The following is a 17,974-nucleotide window of genomic DNA, read 5'->3' as shown; positions in this document are numbered from 1 at the left end:
TATACACAGGAATGCATCTGGGCAGCTCTTGAATATCTCCAGAGAGGGAGACTCCACAACCTTCCTTGGGCAGCCTATTTCAGGATTCTGGCATCCTCACAGAGAAAAAATTCCTCCACATGTTTCCATGGAACTTCTTATGCCTCAGCTTCCACCACTGCCCCTTGTGCTGGCATTGGGCATCACCCAGCAGAGCCTGGCTCCAGCCTCCTGGCACTCACCTTTACATTGTGATAAACATGACTGAGGTCACCTCTCAGTCTCCTCCTCTCCAAGCCCCAGCTTGCTCAGGATCTCCTCCTAAGAGAGCTATTCCATTCCCTTCAGCATCTTTGTGGCTTTGCAGTTCTATGTCCTTCTTGAACTGGGGGCCCCAGAACTGGACACAGTACTCCAGATGCAGCCACACCAGGGCAGAGCAGAGGGGCAGGAAAACTTATTTTGACCTACTAACCACAGCTCTCGTAATGCACCTCAGAATGGCATTGCCCTCCTGGCCACCAGAGCACATTGCTGCCTCATGCTCAACCTCCTGTCCACCAGGAGCCCCAGGTTCTTTTCCCCTCCACTGCCTTCCAGCAGCTCAGTCCCTAACCTATCCTTCTCCCTGGGGTTGTTCTTGCCCAGGTGCCAGACTCCCCCCTTGCCCTTGTTGAATTTCATTCAATTTCTCCCTGCCCAACCTCCCAACCTGCCTAAGTCTGGCTGAATGGCAGCACAGCCTGCTGCTGTGGCAGCCACTCCACCTAGTTTGGTGTCATCAGCAGGTCTGTTTAATGACAACGAAGGCTCTGAATTGCTGCCAGCCATGGGCAGTTCTTTTGGCAGAATCAGCCTGAGCCTGTGACACATTGGAACTGTCACGAAGGAGCCATGAGACTTTACAACAGGTAGTTTTCTGCTTTCATCTGTCTGGTAGAATTGAACTCTAAATCTTCTCATTCCCTTGGGTATAACAGTGCTGTTTAATGTGCTTGATGTATCTTTCAATATGTGTTCAAATATCTTATCCCATCCCATCTAATTTCTACAGGACTGAACTACCTTGCTTTGGGTTAGCACAAGGATGCAGTGTGTGCATACTCTGAGAGATAAGAGCACAAAAGGAACTCTTCTGCCTGATGAATTCCATCTCTCTTCTGTTTTCACTGATGCCAACATGAAGAGACCAAGGAAGTGAAGCCAAATCTGCTTTAAAATGACTTACTAACCACCACTGAAGCCTTTTACAGGCATTGTAATAAATAATTAGCAGGCTTGCTTCTCTCTCATTCAGTTGGGGTTTAAAATAAACCAAATAATTAATCTCTTTAGGTAATTGGAATGAGCTTTCCCACGGCTCCCCATACAAAGAGTCCTACACTAACTGATCTCTGTATTTTACAAACTGATACCTGATATTTACTCCTGGCAGCCAGTTATGGCCCTCTTTGTGTTCAGCTGCTCAAAACAGGCACTGCTGTTTCCTCCATACTGTGCAACAGGATTGAACTGGTGTAGCTGTAAAGGGAGGCTTTGAGAGAGGCAGCCTTTGGACTTGAGGTTGCTGCCTTTAACAGTAGGAATGTTGAGTGCAAATGTTCTGCCTAACAGCAACAACCACTGGGGATGAGGATTACCTTGCTGTGGCAGGCTTCAAAGATGTGACTCTTAATGATGCTGCAGTGCTTCTGTCCCAGGGCAGACTTGAAGGGCTGGTTGGCACACAGGTCTGTCATGTTGATGTTGGAGCAGGTGCTGGTGATTTTCCAGCTGTTTCCAAACTCCTGGATGCTCATCTCCATGGACTGCCCTCTGGTTGTGAAGTCGTTCCTCGAGCGGCCATCGAAGTCCCCACAAAGGCCACAGACTTTCCCCTGGGGGTGGATACAGTAAATGGCTTGGTCAGTTTGAGTGCAGCCCATTCTTTGACAAGAAGAAACCACAGAGCAGGCTGTGCACATTCTAAACAGCCATCAAAATATGGCTCAGAGAAAGCTGGGCTTCAAGTGATAAGATCACTCCATTATCATAGAATCATAGAATGGCTTGAGCTGGAAGGGACCCTGAAGATCACTGTTGTGGTATGCCTGACTAGGCCAAAATAGGCCTGAAGATATCCCTCTCTCTGCTATGGGGAGAAGCAACTGGGAGAAAGAGGACAAAGAACCTGAAGCCACTGTGTCTGGCTTTGCCTTCAGCTCCAAATATCCTGGAGCATCCTGTGCTGACTGAACAATGAAATAAAACACAGGACACGACCTACTTGTTTCATCTCGTCTACTGAACCCAACACCCTCCCAAGCCTTAGTTGTCACACTTGGGCTCCATAAGGTGGAGTTTGACATCAATCCATCCCATACCTACCTGGAAAGATGGTGCCACATGAACCACGACTGTAGTCTTCTGGTCCCACATGAAGTTCATCCCTCGGTTTGTCTCAATCACAATGTAACCTCCTCTGAGATCCACTTTGTAGTTCTTCTCAGCTCTTGGGTCAGTGGCTATCTCCTGAATTCTTCCTTCCAGGAGCCTGATTTCACTGCTCTGCAAGGACCAGACAACATTGCATGGGGGGAAATCAACCAGAAAACTTAGTGCAACAGCAGTGGGACTCAGCCTCTTGGCCTCTAGCTTATTTTCCTGTGGTCTTTACACTACATCTAGGTCCATCACCAGAAATGTGAGCCACAGGCAAGCCCCACGCAGTCCAGTGGGAAATATCTGCCTTTCAGTGACAGGACTCACCTCAGGGCCACAGAAATTGTCCTCATTCTAGATGAAATCTGTTCTGCTGGCACAGATCTCTCCTGAGTGCATGGGCAATTGGGCATGCTAGAACAGCCCTTGTCAAGATGCTTTGTTTCACCATCCCCTCCCTCCCCACTACAGGAGACAAACCTTTGGTATACACTGCAGAGAAATGCTAAGCCTGAGCTGGAGGGAAGAAACTCTTCCCTCTGTACCTCCACCTACCTTGTGCTCAAGCCACAGAGCACAAACATACTCCTCTCAAAACTTTATCATCCCTTCTATGCTACTCATGTCACACACAGAATCACAGAATATTAGCATGGGTTGGGTTGGAAGGGACCTTAAAGATCATTTTGTTTCAACCCCTCTGCCAGGAGCAGAGACACCTCCCAGGTTGCTCACAGCCCTGTCCAACCCTGGCCTTCAGCATCTCCAGAGAGAGGGCATCTGCAACCTGCCTGGGTCACCTGTTCCAGTGCCTCACCACCTGCACTGTGAAGAATTTCCTTTCTCACATACAGTGCTGTTAACTTCTTCCATCTGTCCCCTCACCTACAGAGGTGTCCAGTCCTACTGGCACCTAATACCTTTTGGGCTCCCCAGTTCAGGAGAGACAGAGACATGATAGAAAGAGTCCAGAGGACAGCCACAAGGATGACTGGGGGACTTGAGCATATCCCCTAAGGAGAAAGACTGAGAGCCCTGGGGCTTTTAGTCTGGAGAAGAGAAGACTGAGAGGAAATCTGATCAATGCATACAAATAGCTGAGGGGTGGGAGTCAAGTGGCTGGGGCAAAGCTCTTTTTGGTGGTCAGCAGCAATAAGCCAAGGAGCAACAGCTACAAACTGAAACAGAAGATTTTACTCAACATGAGGAGCAACTTCTTTACAGTGAGGGTGATAGAGCCCTGGAACAGGCTGCTCAGAGAGGTTGTGGAGTTTTCTGCTCTGGAGACTTTCCAAACCCACCTGAATGCATTCCTGTGTGAACTACCCTGGGTGATCCTGCTTAGCAGAGAGGTTGGACTGGATGGTCTCTGGAGGTCCCTTACAACCTCTAAGGTTTTGTGATTCTGTGATCCTAGCTTCCCTGATTCTGCTTCCTGGCTATTTGTCTTCCCTACTTACTCTCTAGCAGCAGCTGAGCTGGAATAGAAGGGATAATAAACTAACTGCTACAAAAATCAAGACCACAGCTCCTCAGTTACAAGCAACTACAGACAAACCTCAAAAATGAGTGTGATCTTCAGGGAGCAGATGGAAAGTGACTTCCCACAGGCATTGTTCTGAATAACAATCCGGAAGGTGCCAGCATCCATGTTATTGGGGCAGAAGTCCTTAGAAAAAGAGATAAATGTTGTATTAGATCTTTCCAGGCAACCAGACCAGCATTAAACATTGTCAGAAGCTCTAAAATGAGTGAGAACCAGATTTCAACTCTACTATTTTGTCTTTATTCACTTAAACTCTGGGCCTTCCAGAGACATCTGGTGGCAGCTGAATGGATGCAGGTTCCTCTTTAGCCAGAAATTCCCAAGAATAAAGCTAAGGAAAAACTGAGCTTTTCACCAGTCCTGCACAGCCAAGAAGGTAAAAATTAGTTGTGGGATGGTTTGGTGGGTTTCCCCCCCACCTTAAAATCAGCAAAACCAGCTGTAATTTGGGGATGACAAAGTGTCTCACTGAGCACTGCCTCGTTGCATGCAGTTATCATTGCAGGAACCTCTACGTGCTGCTGGCACCACGCAAATATTGGCAGTCTGGGAAGGCTGAGAGAAACACTTGGCTTTCCAACACCACACCTTGCAGACGCTGGTATTGCATCAGGAAAAGGCTGCCCAGCCCAGGAATGAATCATTTTGAATCACAGAGTGCCCTCTTGTGTCCCTTCTGAGCCCTAATTGCTTTGCTTTTACGTTAAATACATCTATCTATCTATTTGAAATCACACAGCCTGTCCTAGCTGCAAGAGGAGGGGAATAAACTCTGCTCATCAGTGTTGACTCTTTTGCAGGGGTTAGTCCTGAGTCGCCCAGACTGAGCCATGCAGCACAAGCTGGGGAGAACAAATGAGTACCTGAGCCAGGATGTAGTCACAGTCTCCCAGGAAATCAAACTTCTCCCCATCAAAGCTCATGTAGTGCCCGTTGCCATACACGGTGCAGGTTCCCTTGCAGGGGTTCTCTGTGCAGTTCCATTGCCTTTTGTTACAGGTGCTGGGAAGTGAAACGCAGAGAGTCACCACCTCTGGATGAAGCCTGGCTTTTTCTTGTCCCCAGACAAGGCAGAGTTGTTCAAAGGTACAGCAAAAGAAGCAGTCATTACTCACTCTTCCAGGCTTACCCTCTCAGCCCTTCTAGGACAATGCCATGAGGTGTTTTACTTATCAGTGAGTTCACATTTACCCCCAAGACACCTTTGAACTGTACTTATTTTTATTCCATTTTTTCCTTCAAGCCTGATAGAATAGAATTACAGAATCATAGAATGCTTTAGGTTGGAAGGGACCTCAAAGATCTTACAGTTCCAACCCCCTGCTATAGGCAGGGACACCTCCCATTAGAACAGGTTCACAGGATCACAAGATGCTAGGGGTTGGAAAAGACCCAAGGAGATCATTGAATCCAACCCCCTTGACAGAGCAGGAGCCCAAACTATAGCACAGATCACAGAGGAATGCATCCAGACAGGCCCTGAAAGCCTCCAGAGAAGGAGACTCCACAACCTCTCTGGTCAGCCTCTGCCAGTGCTCTGGGACCCTTACAATAAAGAAGTTCCCCCTTTGTTGAGGTGGAACCTCCTGTGCTGCAGCTTCCATCCATTGCTCCTTGTCCTATCCCAGGGAGCAGTGAGCAGAGCCTTCCCCCCATCCTGACCCTCAGTTATAAGCACTTATTAAATCCCCTCTGAGTCTTCTCTTCTCCAGCCTAAGCAGCCCCAGGTCCCTCAGCCTCTCCTCATCAGGCAGTGCTCCAGTCCCCTCATCATCCTCGTAGCCCTCCACTGGACCCTCTCCAGCAGATCCCTGTCCCTCTTAAACTGGGGGTTGCTCAAGGCCTCATCCAACCTGGCCTCAAACACCCCCAGGGAGGGAGCAGCCACAGCCTCGCTGGGCAACCTCTGCCAGTGTCTCACCACCCTCACTGCAAAGAACCCTTTCCTAACACCCAGTTTCAGTCTCCCCTCTGCCAGTTCAAACCCATTCCTCCTCATCCTGTCATTGCAAGACCTTGTCAATAGTCCCTCCCCAGCCCTCCTGTAGGCCCCTTCAGATACTGAAAGGCCACTATAAAGTCTCCTGAAAGCCTTCTCTTCTCCAGGCTGCAGAACTCCAACTCTCAGCCTGTCCTCAGAGCAGAGCTGCTGCAGCCCTCTGAGCATCTTGGCGGCCTCCTCTGGACTGGCTCCAACAGTTCCATGTCCTTCGGGCTCCAGAACTGCACACAGTACTCCATGTAGGGTCTCAGGAGAGCAGAGCCAAGGGGCAGAATCCCCTCCCTTGCCCTGCTGGCCACACTGCTCTTGCTGCAGCCCAGCACAGGGTTGAAGTCTGGGCTGCACACATACTGCTGGCTCTCATGAAGAAGAAGAAAGCTTCAAAATCCTGCCCTCCCACCCCCCAGCACAGAGAGTTCTAACAACCTTTGGTCTACCCCAGGCTCCCCAGAACAACGTACCATGTGTTGCAGTCCACTTTGATGGTTTCCCCAGGTTTATAGAAGCGTCCTCCATGGACACAGGGGCATTGATCTTTGGGTATGCATCTTCCACTGCCATCCAGCACCAGCCCATCGGGGCACATGCAGCCAGAAACACATTCTGTGACATACTGTGTGTAGAAAGGCACAAGACAACTTGGTAATGAACAGGAAGCACAGGGAAGGAGCAGAAGTGCTGGGTCTGGGTGCTAGACTCTTTTTGGGAGGGTGTTACCCCATAACTGTGAGATAGTGACAATCAAACAACAGGTATCACAGTTACAGCTATTGTGTCAGCAGTGCTGTCACTTGTTGAGAACAATCACACATGGACTGCCCTGTTGTCTCTTGTTCCTGCTAGCAGGTGAAATCCTTACACAGTGCATGTCCTGGGTCTTGCAGCTTTTCTGACACTCTGATCCAGTGGCACCAGGACCTGCAGAGCTGCAGTTGAAGTAATACATAGGAGCTGGGCAATCTATAGGAGGGAGAAAACATTTAGTCATAGAATGGTTTAGGTTAGAAGGGACCTCAAAGATTATCAGGCAGAGACACCTCCCATTAGAACAGGTCGCTCAAGAACTCATCCAGGCTGGCCTTGAACATGTCCAGGAAGGGAGCATCCACAACCTTTATCTAGTGTCTCACCACCCTCACTGTAAAGAACTTCTTCCTAACATCCAATTTAAATCTCCCAACCTTGCTCTAGTATCTCACCACCCTCACTGTAAAGAACTTCTTCCTAATATCCAGTTTAAATCTCCCCTCTGCCAGATTAAACCCTTTCCTCCTCATCCTGTCATTACAAGACCTTGTCAATAGTAAATTTCTGCAGGTAATCTGGAGAAAGCAGCAAGGATGCCATAAGCAAGTGTAAAACAGAGCATTTTGGGGGGAAGTGAGTGCCTCTCATTTACAGTTTCTATGATATATCACTTCTGCCCACTGAAAATGCAGGGAGGAAGAGGCAGATAACTTCCAAGCTTTGGGAAGCATCTTCATCTTCCAGAGGCTAGTGATGTTTTGGCAAAGGACTGTTACCAATAGCCAGCATGCTTCAGGCAGAGGGCAGAAACGTGCAGAACACTGCAATGTTACAGAAAGACAGCACAGAAAGGCATTCTAAATAGCAGCTGACACCATAATGCCATTATTTAACATCATCTCACCTTTTACCAGGACAGTTTCTCCAATGCAGTCCAATCTTCCTTGAATGCATTTGCTAAAGAGATGCCAAAAAAATGGAAGACATCAGCACTTTGCATGTTGCTCTCTTGCTCAAGAGAATCATAGAATCACTCGGGGTTGGAGGGGACCACAAGGATCATCTACTTCCAACCCCCCTGCCATGGGCAGGATGTTGTGTTGGAGGATGTCTTTTACTTTGTTTTTGCTCACTTTAAAGCCACAAGCTCCCACAAGCACCTTGGCTTCTGCAGTCCCAGAATCCCAGCATGGTGGAGGTTCAAAAGGGAGCTCTGGAGATCATCCAGTCCAAATTGTCACCGAAAGCAGGGGCACCCACAGTGGAATGCCCAGTGTCCTAGTTTGAGCCTAGCTGGAATATTTTGGTGGGAAGAAGTAGATTATAGGCTGTGAAAAGGAAACGATGCTGATGTCTGCTGCACTCATAGGCTTGATGAGATGTAGAAACCCAAATGTGTAAATTTGAGCCTAGCTGGGATATTTTAGTGAGAGGGATTAGATGACAGAGGCTGTGAAAAAGAACCAGTGCTGATGTCTGCTTCACTCATAGGATTGCTGAGATGTGTAAGAACAAGAACATAAACACAGATAACACAGAGTGGCTCTCTGTTGCAGCTGATTCCTGTACTTTCCTCCCTAACCTGCTGTCCGTGTAACTAATCCTTCTGCTTTCTAACCCCCCTGGCCAATCCTCCAAACTCACCTTGCACGTAAGGTCAACTCTGGGATAAGGTAGAGGAATGGAAAGAAGGTGGAAGGGTGGCTGGGAGCCCTTCCTGGGGGCTCTGGTTTCTGGGAGGGCTGTTGTGTTTCTGTATTGGTTGGTCTCTTCTCCCAGGCAACCAGCAACAGAACAAGGGGACACAGTCTCAAGCTGTGCCAGTGAGGGTCTAGGCTGGATGTCAGGAGGAAGTTTTTGGCATTGGAATGGGCTGCTCAGGTAGGTTTGAAATCTCTCCAGGGAAGGAGACTCCACAGCCTCCCTGGGCAGCTTGCTCCAGGCTTCCAGCATTCTTACAGCAAAGGTTTTCCTGCTGTTCAGATGGAACCTCCTGGGTTCCAGTTTGTGACTGTTGCCCCTTTGTCCTGTCACTGGGCACTACAAAAAGAGTGGCTCAGAAAAGCTTGCTTCCATAGTATATGGATATGAACCTTGCATGCAGACTGCACTCACCACTCCAGAGCTTTTCAGGTACTTATTGGCTAGCAGGAACACAAGACCTTAAGCTTTGCTGTGGCTGCACTTCCCAGCCAGGAGAATATTTGCTTTGGTAGAATCTAGGATAACTTTGTCATAACTCCAATGGGTCAGATGAGCCCATTGAGGGATTAGAGCAGGGACTTCCCCAGTCAGCCTTGGCATCCCCCCAGGCACTCAGCCTTTGCACCATCAGAGCAACTTACCACATCAGCTTGTCCTCTTGGAAAGAGTTGCCAGGCTGCACGATCTTGCCTTTGTAGTAGCAGGGACACTCATCTGGAGTGACACATTCCTCCTCATCGTTGAGGTAGGTGCCTTCAGGGCAAGCACAGCCCTCCATGGGAGCCATCTGCACTTTGCAGAGCGGGTCGGGTTCATCCAGCGAGCGGCAGGACTGGTTGCAGTGCTTCACGCTATAGTTATAAACCATAGTCTCAGGACACTCCTCAGAAGGATCTTTGCAAGAGAAACAAAAGGGATGTATGGCCTTCTCTGTGCAACCATTGCTCATGCTGTCAGTGCAGCTCTTTGCTCCTTGGTAGCCAGAAATGGGCTTCCTACAGCCTGGAAAACCTTGTGGTTCTGGGGGAAGTCTGCGTACGCAGCCTGAGCCGCACAGCACTGAACACAGACATAGCAGGGTGGTGTTGGGCTGGATTAGGGAATTAGTAATGGCTTTGTCATGTGCACAGAAACAATGAACTTTAGAGGCTGGAAGGAACCTCCAGAGATCGTCCAGCCCAACCCAGGGTAGTCCACACAGGAATGGATCCAGGTGGGTTTGGAAAGTCTCCAGAGAAGGAGACTCCACAACCCCCCTGAGCAGCCTGTGCCAGGGCTGTCACCCTCACTGTAAAGTTTCTCCTTGCGTTGAGGTGAAACCTATGTTTCAGTTTGTAGCTCCTGCTCCTTGTCTTAGTTGCCTCAGTAATTTCACAAGAGCTCAGGATCTTATCTTCTTAGCCCTCTTTGCAACTCACATCTTCAATTCTAACTCCAGAGCAGGTTTTTACCCCCACACAGGTGAGTACATTACCAGAAGGTACTGAGGAGTCGTTCCTGGACAACTTTGCAGCAATGTTATCACCATATCAGCTTAAACAAAGCTTGGTGTGGTTTCCACTCCATGACCACAGTACTCCTTCTTAGAACTGTTATGGGGCTGGGTACACATTCATAGAACCACAGAATCAACCAGGTTGGAAGAGACCTTCAAGATCATCCAGCCCAACCTATCACAAAACCATCACCACCACCAAGAAGCAGTTGGTTTCCTGGTTTCAGCTGGAGTAGATGTGATACCCTGTGTGTAAATCAGGTAGATCATATTCTCCTGCTTTCTAGACTTGCTATAAAGATTCAGCAACTGCTATCTGTAAATCAAAACAGGTGAAATAAAAAAGGTATTACTGATGTTGAAGATGAGTTTACAGCAGATTTACCAGATGTGGGTGTCTCAACTCTTGGCTCTTCATGCAAAAAAAAAAGAAACCTACCCTGTTTAGTTACTGTCTTTAGTTTTTTATAGAGGACAAGGATCAGTTAGGGTAAGAAAAAGGTTATTTCATGATAGTAGTCATGGGCAAGGATTTCAAATCATAGAATTGTCAGGGTTGGAAGGGACCTCAAGGATCATCCAGTTCCAACCTCACATCCAGTCTGGCCTTAAAAACTTCCAGGGGGTCGGGCTTCCAGTGCCTCCCTGAGCAACCTGTTCCAGTGTCTCACCAGACTCCTGGTGAAGAACTTCTTCCTAATGTCTAATCTAAATCTCCCCTCCTCCAGCCTGGATCACTTCCCCCCAACTCCTATCACTACCAACACCCTAAAATGTCCTTCTCCAGCTTTCTTGTAGCCCACTTCAGCTACTGGAAGGCCACTGGATTGCCCACATCACAACTGAGGGCATGAGTGCAGACATAAGCATACCAAAGACAGCTTCAAGCTTGCACAGGGAGCACTAGGAGAACTATGCCATGACTTAGCAGAGGCTCTTAACTCAAAGGTCTTTTGGGTAACCAGTAACTCAAGTAATGATCCATGCTTCCCCTAAAGATTATTGTCTGATGCACAGTAAACTAGCAAGGTTTACTCATTTCATACACTACTGGACTGCAAGGTAGCAGCTCCCTTAGGATACAACCTGCCCTGCGTGCTGCCTGCAGCCTGGCACAGCTGCACCAGATGCAGGAGCTGGAAAAGCCTCTCCATCCCCTACAGTGGGGCAGAGCAGTCAGAGCAGCTGTTCCAGCCCATTTGTGCTTCCACTCCTAAATAGTGCAGCCTCCAATCTTACCACAGGCAAGTTCCCAAAAGATTATTTCTTCTTAAATTAGGCCTAAAATAATTGTGCTGATTAAGCCATTAGAGGTTTGTTGTTGGCTTTTTTCCCCCAGGGTTACTGCAGCGGTTGAGTGGCCATCACCCACTGTGCACAGATTCCACTCTGTGCCACACTGCAAACCAGTCTTGCTTTGGCACTAGGGAATGTCAGTAAGGCTGTTTTGATAACAAAGCAGGGACTGTGTCTGGTGCATAAATCTGTGTGGTTCTAGGATAATTTGCTGTGGACTGCACTGTGTGCCCTTTGAATTACTTCAGCATGGCTTTGTTGCCTTGTTCTTACTGCAACCACACTTTTGCTTCTCTGAGCATGGAGTTCACCTACTATTGTACACGAGGAACGTGCATCATAACAGCTTCATGTGGGCACAAACTGATTTTGGCAGCAGAGGGGTTTTATAGAGTTTGTCCTTATTCTGTTTTTCAGAGACTCACTAATGCAGCACAACAGACATTGACTGCCACAACCTGGGCTCTCCTGAAGCTGCTCCCTCCTACCCAAGGAATTTTAGGGTGCATACCACAGATGCCCTGCCTCCAGCCCTTCAGGTACACGCCGGCTGCAGCACAGTCTCTGGAGTAGGTAGAGAGCACACTACACAGTGCCACTTCACTCTTCTCAGCATTGCAGGTGTCATACATACATTTCTAGGGGACAGGAATTCAAAAAGCAGTCAATCAACACATGGAGTGGGGGAGAAAGAGAAGTATTATTGTCAAAGACACTTCATTTGTGATATCTATAAGAGAAAAAAGTGTGCCAAGGGAACACTGAGAAGCAGGAAATCAATGGAACAGCCACATAACTGCAATGAAGTTATGCCTGACATGGATGGATAGATGAATAAGAACCATAAGGGCACCTATAGTTCATTAAAGCACCATGGAAAGTCCACCCCAGGCTCCCACGAAGATGTACAACCTAGATGTACACCAAGAGTACTTCTGGACAGCTTCTGCATTCTAAATACAAGGAGGGTAACAAGGTTCCACAGCAAGAAAGAGCATAGAAATGGTATCAATACATGTTCTCCCCCTAGAGGTGAATTTTAATCCAGCTCAGAGGGCTGAAAACAGCTCTGAGCTCAATTCCTGGAATCATGGAGTTTTTAGGGTTGGAAAGACCTTCAAGATCATTCCACATGGAAACACATTTGGCTTCTCCAAGAATGAACAGATTGTGGGAATAGTAAATCTATGTTTTTAACTGCTTCTCACAGGAGAATGACTGCAGACACTTCACATTGCCATTGAATCTTGCATAAACTCTCACACTCTTGTTCTTCTCACCAGCATCAGTCAGCTCTTTAGCACCAGGCATTACTGTAACCTGCTTCACTCCCCAGACTGCCTTCATGGCAGATCACTCTCTGGACTAGATGAAACCACCCATTTAGACCTGTGCCTTACCCTGATGTACACAGAAGGGTCCACGACGGAGTGGCAGGCAGCAAAGGCACTGCTTGTGTTAGACAGGAGAGCACACCAATGCTGGGCAAATTTCTCTGAAGGGAGAGAAAATGTTGGAGTCCAGAATCTCTTGAACCATTTTACTATCTGGATTGATGTCCTTATCAGGTACCACACAGAATTGGAGTGGCCTGAAGTGTTCAGATAATGTCAAAGGGAAATACAGGACATTAGAATATCAAGGTGGGTGGGGGACTAGCAATGTCCTCAGTGCCAGGCAAGGTCATGGAACAGGTTCTCTTGGGTACCATTAAAAAGCACCTACAGGATACCCAAGCCAGAATGGGTTTAGAAAGGGCAGGTCCTGCCTGACCAACCTGATCTCTTTTTATGATCAGATTCCTATCTGGTGAATGTGGGGCAGGCTGTGGATGTAGACTACCTAGACTGCAGCAAGGCCTTGGACACCATCTGCTACAACAAGCTCCTGGCCAACCTGGCAGCTCCTGGCTTGGACAGATTCACTCTGAAAAGGGTCGAGAACTTGCTGGAGGGCCAGGCCCAGAGAGTGGTGGTGAATAGTGCCACATCCAGCTGGCAGCTGGCACTAGTGGTGTGCCTCAGGGATCAGTGCTGGGCCCAGTCCTGTTCAGTATCTTTAGATCTGGACCAGGGGATTGAGTCCAGCATCAGTAAGTTTGCAGATGACACCAAGCTAGGAGCAGCTGTGGAGCTGTTGGAGGGTAGGAGAGCCCTGCAGTGGGACCTGGCCAGACTGGATGGATGGGCATAGGCCAATGGGATGAGACTGAAGAAGGCTAAGTGCAGGGTTCTACACTTTGGCCACAACAACCTCAAGCAGCACTGCAGGCTGGGGCCAGAGAGCAGCCAGGCAAAGAGGGCCTTGAAAGGCTCCAGAGAAGGGGACTCTACGACCTCTCTGGGAAGCCTGTTCCAGTGCTCTGGGACCCTTACAGTAAAAAAGTTCCCTCTTGTGTTGAGGCAGAACCTCTTTTGCTGCAATTTACACCCATTGCTCCTTGTCCTAACCCACTGCTCCTTGTCCTAACCCATTGGTCCTTGTGGAAGGGACCACAAGGATCATTTAGTTCCAACCCCCTTGCCATGGGCAGGGACACCCTACCCTATATCAGCTTACTCCCTTTTGACTTCAGCAGAGCTGTAACAATCTAGACTGGGTGAAAATTCTGCCCCCGTATTAACAACCAAGTGGTCCCTCCTGCCTTCAACCCAACTTGTTCTCACTGATGCTGTGTGTGTTTTTTCAAGTCATGAGTGGAAGTGTTGGTTCTTTCTCCATCAGTGCAGCTTTTTGTGTGTGTGTTTTAATAGCAAAGCTGTCATCTTAACAAAACCCAAACCCTAATGTGTTCTCTCTGCAGCAGCCTCAACGATGGTGGCTTTTGATGGGGGGTAGAGGAGGTTAAGATTTTGAAAGGGTGTTGGTTGGGTGTTATTTTTGGTTATCCAGCACATGGAAGTCATTTAGCAGTGATAAGGCAGGGATGAAAAGCCTGCTACCTTTATCCATGCTGTTTGAACAAGGATCCTCAAAGCTGTCCTCAACGTCAAAACAGCTGGCTCGGGTTTTCCAGGAGTTACCAAAAGCAGAAGCTGAATCCTCCACAGCTCCAGTGACTGTTCTGAAGTCATCAGTCTGGATGTTATTGAAATTGCCACAAAGACCTTGTGTGGATGAGCAGGAAGATGAAAACAAAACAAGAGAAGAAACTACTGGGTGAGTAGGTAAAGGAATGGCTTCTACACCAACACTCCTGACTCCAAAATGAACCTTGCCTGAGAGAGAACCATTTCCCTTCAGAGACTTCCTGATGCTACCACAAACCAGACAGGACCTTGTCTTTAGAGTCTAACCATCATCCTTCGTTTTCTTTTCTTTCTGCATTACAGCAGCACTTAGCGAGAGCAGAGAGATTAGGAGCTGCTTGAATGTACTTTGCTAGGCAAAGTAGTGCCTTCCCTAAAGGCTTCTAAACAAAAGGAAACTGCAAAAACAAAACAAAACGGGTTAGGGGCTGGGCGGGGGGAGGCAGAATGTAATCCCATTACACACACAGAAGCACAAAAAGCTTGGAGGACGTAAACAGGAGATGGGTGGCAAGCCCAAGAACACAGGCTACATCTCACAAGCCTCCGATGAAGGCTTGCATCTACAGAAAGAGCCTCAAAAAGCTCTGTACACATCAAATGTGCCAGTTTGAGCCTAGCTGGGATATTTTGGTGAGAGAAATTAGATGCTAGGCTGTGAAAAGGAACCAATGCTGATGTCTGCTGCACTCACAGGCTTGCTGAGATGTATAAGAACAAGAACATAAATATAGATAAGGTTGTTGCTCTTGAGCTCTGGCTGCATGCACTTCTCTCTCTCTAACTTGCTGCCTAACTAATCCTTCTGCTTGCTAACCCCCCTAGCCAATCCTCCAAACTCACCTCAAACATAAGGCAAAGTCTGGGGTAAGGTAGAGGAGTGGGAAGAAGGTGGAAGGGTGGTTGGGAGCCCCTCCTGGGGACTCTGATTTCTGGGAAGGCTGTTGTGTTTCTGTATTACCTTTAACTTGTCTATTTCTGTCTATAGCTGCATATGTTGTAAATATCTGCTTATATATTGTGCTAAGCTGTAAGTACAAAACTTCATCCTTCAATTTCTAGAGTTTAGTCTAGGTGATTTTCTTAAGTGTGTGTGGGGGCAGGTAACACCTAAACCATCCCACCAAACATCACAGAAATTACCTCATTCTCTTCAGCAGGTGGAAGGGTTTAGCCAACAGCTTGTATCAGGGCAGCTATAGATTTTACCAGGGGTCCTAACATATCAAAGGTACCATAAAATCAAACAATCTGTTCACTTAAAGTGGCAGCTAAGCAGCTCTAAGGCAGTTTGAAAGCCAAGAGAAGGAGCACGCAGAGTCCTACCGGATGTGCGGTTCTGGTAGGAGTGATGAACCTTTATGGAGAGCTGCATCATAGGTTTCATTTGCACCCGGATCCGTACTCCAATTGAGCTCAAAATTGTGATGAAAAATGTAGAGGGTCTGAAGATGGTGATGCCATCTAAAGAGGAGAGAAAAAAAGAGGAAGAAAAAGAAGAAGAAGAAGAAAAAAAAGATCTTTCTGAAGCTGAGTAAATGGGAATAGGCTTAGACTGGATCTTTGGAAGAACTTCTTCACTGCAAGGGTGGCAAGACTCTGGAATAGGTTATCCAGAGAGGTTGTGGATATTCCTTCCCTGAAGATCATAGAACTACAGAAACATGCAGGTTAGAAAAGCCCCTCAGGATCACCAAATCTAACCTATAACCCTACTCTACAAGACTCACCTTAAACCATATCCCTAAGCACCACGTCCAAACGACGCTTAAACACATCCAGGGTTGGTGTCTCCACCACTTCCCTGGGCAGCTCATTCCAGTGCCTGACCACTTTCTCCATGAACAATTTTTTCCTAATGTCCAATCTAAACCTCCCCAGCCTCAGCTTGAGGCCATTCCCCACTGTTCTGTCTCAAGAGCTGGTTGGATAGGGCCCTGAGTAACCTGGACTACTTGAGACACAGCCTTGCCCATGGCAGGAGGGTTGGATTAGATGGTCTCCAGCCTAAGCCATTCTATGATTCCTTTTACCAATTCATTCAGTAACAACACAAGAATTCCCAAGGAGTCCCAGTCCCAAGTGACCCAACAATAAGCAGGATCATGTTCTTTTCAGAGAAAGGAGCAGGAATGCCTCTGTAAATAGATGTAGACTACTCCGGGGAAGATCGCAGAATCAGTCAGGGTTGGAAGGGACCACAAGGATCATCTAGTTCCAACCCCCCTGCCATGGGCAGGGACACCCTACCCTAGACCAGACTGGCCAGAGCCCCATCCAGCTTGGCCTTAAACACCTCCCTGGGCAACCCATTCCAGGCTCTCACCACTCTCATGGTGCAGAACTTCCCCCTCAAGATGTGGAGAAGGACATTTACCTTTGCTTACTGGCAGCTTCACAATGAAATTGTTCATGTAGATATTCCCACAGGAGCATATTTTTATAGTCTGCAGGGAAAAGGTTAAAAAGGCAAAGTCCACAATGGTGAATGTGTAGGCATGAGATAGATTAGAGCAACCTGATGAGCTTCATTAAGCATTAAGAAGTAGTGTTTTGAAAACATCATCGCCTCTGGGGTCAGAGTAGTTCAGTGTCTCTATGTCACAGATTAAAACAGAGCAAATTTTGAGGCCTTAAGAAAAAAAGTGAAAACCCTTCTCCATAAACAACAACTCTGAGTGAGTGCTCTCACATATCTGTAAGGTTACTTATCTGGAACCATATGGGAGATGTGATGTGGAGGTTTGGAAAGGTAACAGACCCAAAATGAGAGCTACCTGACTCAGACTTCCGCAGTAGTTAGTAGAGGGAGATAAGCACCTCTGGAAGATCACCTCATACCCACAAGGGTGGGATTGTCCTTCCTTTATTGATTACAGATGGTTAGGACTGCATTGGTTAAATACCAGGTGTAAAGAAAGAATCTGTATCATCTGAGGAGTGCCTAAATACCAGCCCTAACTTGGCTGCCACTGAATTGAGTTTGAGTCGTGGTATAACCTCCAGCAGGAGAAGCTTCTGGCCTTAATGTGCAAGTACTTGCTCACTCATTGAATTAGGGCTCAGAAGTGTTGTTGAACAGAAGGGGAAGTTTTCATGTACATCTCTCAGTCTTTCAAACATGAAAATGTTTGAAGTCGTGGAAAAGACAGGGAAAGCCAAGAAGGATCCACATGTAAAGAAAATGGAAAAGGCAGAATCCAAAAGAAGTGGAAAGGAAAGAAGCCTTGCAGAACAAAACCAATAACCACATGCACCATACCATCTGCTGGTATGAATCTTGCAGTCTCAGGGCTGCAACAGACCAAAATGAGTCCAGAGTGCTAGAGAAATCCCATCTTTGAACATAAATATAGGTGTCACTAATTAAAGTAAGCTACTTACAGTTCTTCCTAGTGTGACTAACACATTCTTTAAGCAGGTCATTGTCTTTGATGTCCCACACTGGATGATCTCCCCAATCACCACAAATGTGTCATCAGTGTTCTGAAAAGATGTGAGAAAAGAGATGTGCAGAAGTAGTTAGCATCTCATAGGGAGGCAGCAGGGAGAGATAAAAAGGTGCCTGCGAAAGGCTAAAATGGAATCATGAAAGAACTGAGGCATTTAATCTCTGGCTGCAACCTGCTTTGTTTCATTGCCAAAATCAATAATGCTCACTGCTTTTCCTCTGCACTCTGCTTCCTTGCTCTCAGCCTGTGTGGATCATGTATTTGCAGAGAGCCACCTGGAATTTCATCTATTTTTTACAGGCA

At 47.4% G+C, this 17,974-nt stretch overlaps 1 protein-coding gene and 1 long non-coding RNA gene across 2 annotated transcripts in view; one reads left to right on the top strand and one right to left on the bottom strand.

The window, feature by feature from the left end:
* LOC135185930 (uncharacterized) overlaps window positions 1-2,240 on the top strand; it is a 28,774-nt gene extending 26,534 nt beyond the window's left edge. The window contains exon 2 of the long non-coding RNA XR_010306688.1: window positions 1,034-2,240. This is a non-coding gene — a long non-coding RNA (uncharacterized LOC135185930). The remainder of the gene's footprint in view (window positions 1-1,033) is intronic.
* Window positions 1-17,974, bottom strand: part of LOC135185928 (mucin-5B) — a 62,490-nt gene that overhangs the window by 26,547 nt on the left and 17,969 nt on the right. The window contains exons 11-24 of the mRNA XM_064163146.1: window positions 17,604-17,705; window positions 16,597-16,666; window positions 15,546-15,683; window positions 14,133-14,297; window positions 12,591-12,685; window positions 11,702-11,828; window positions 9,041-9,293; window positions 7,600-7,652; window positions 6,808-6,908; window positions 6,410-6,561; window positions 4,810-4,948; window positions 3,959-4,069; window positions 2,347-2,526; window positions 1,620-1,856 (exon numbers count right to left, since the gene is read on the bottom strand). Of these exons, the coding sequence (XP_064019216.1) occupies window positions 1,620-1,856; window positions 2,347-2,526; window positions 3,959-4,069; window positions 4,810-4,948; window positions 6,410-6,561; window positions 6,808-6,908; window positions 7,600-7,652; window positions 9,041-9,293; window positions 11,702-11,828; window positions 12,591-12,685; window positions 14,133-14,297; window positions 15,546-15,683; window positions 16,597-16,666; window positions 17,604-17,705 (1,923 nt within the window). The remainder of the gene's footprint in view (window positions 1-1,619; window positions 1,857-2,346; window positions 2,527-3,958; window positions 4,070-4,809; window positions 4,949-6,409; window positions 6,562-6,807; window positions 6,909-7,599; window positions 7,653-9,040; window positions 9,294-11,701; window positions 11,829-12,590; window positions 12,686-14,132; window positions 14,298-15,545; window positions 15,684-16,596; window positions 16,667-17,603; window positions 17,706-17,974) is intronic.

The sequence above is a fragment of the Pogoniulus pusillus genome, chromosome 24 (genome assembly GCF_015220805.1).
Source record: "Pogoniulus pusillus isolate bPogPus1 chromosome 24, bPogPus1.pri, whole genome shotgun sequence".
NCBI classification, from domain to species: domain Eukaryota; kingdom Metazoa; phylum Chordata; class Aves; order Piciformes; family Lybiidae; genus Pogoniulus; species Pogoniulus pusillus.
The sequence above is the reverse complement of the archived record's forward strand: the minus strand, read 5'-3'. Positions and strand labels throughout refer to the sequence as shown.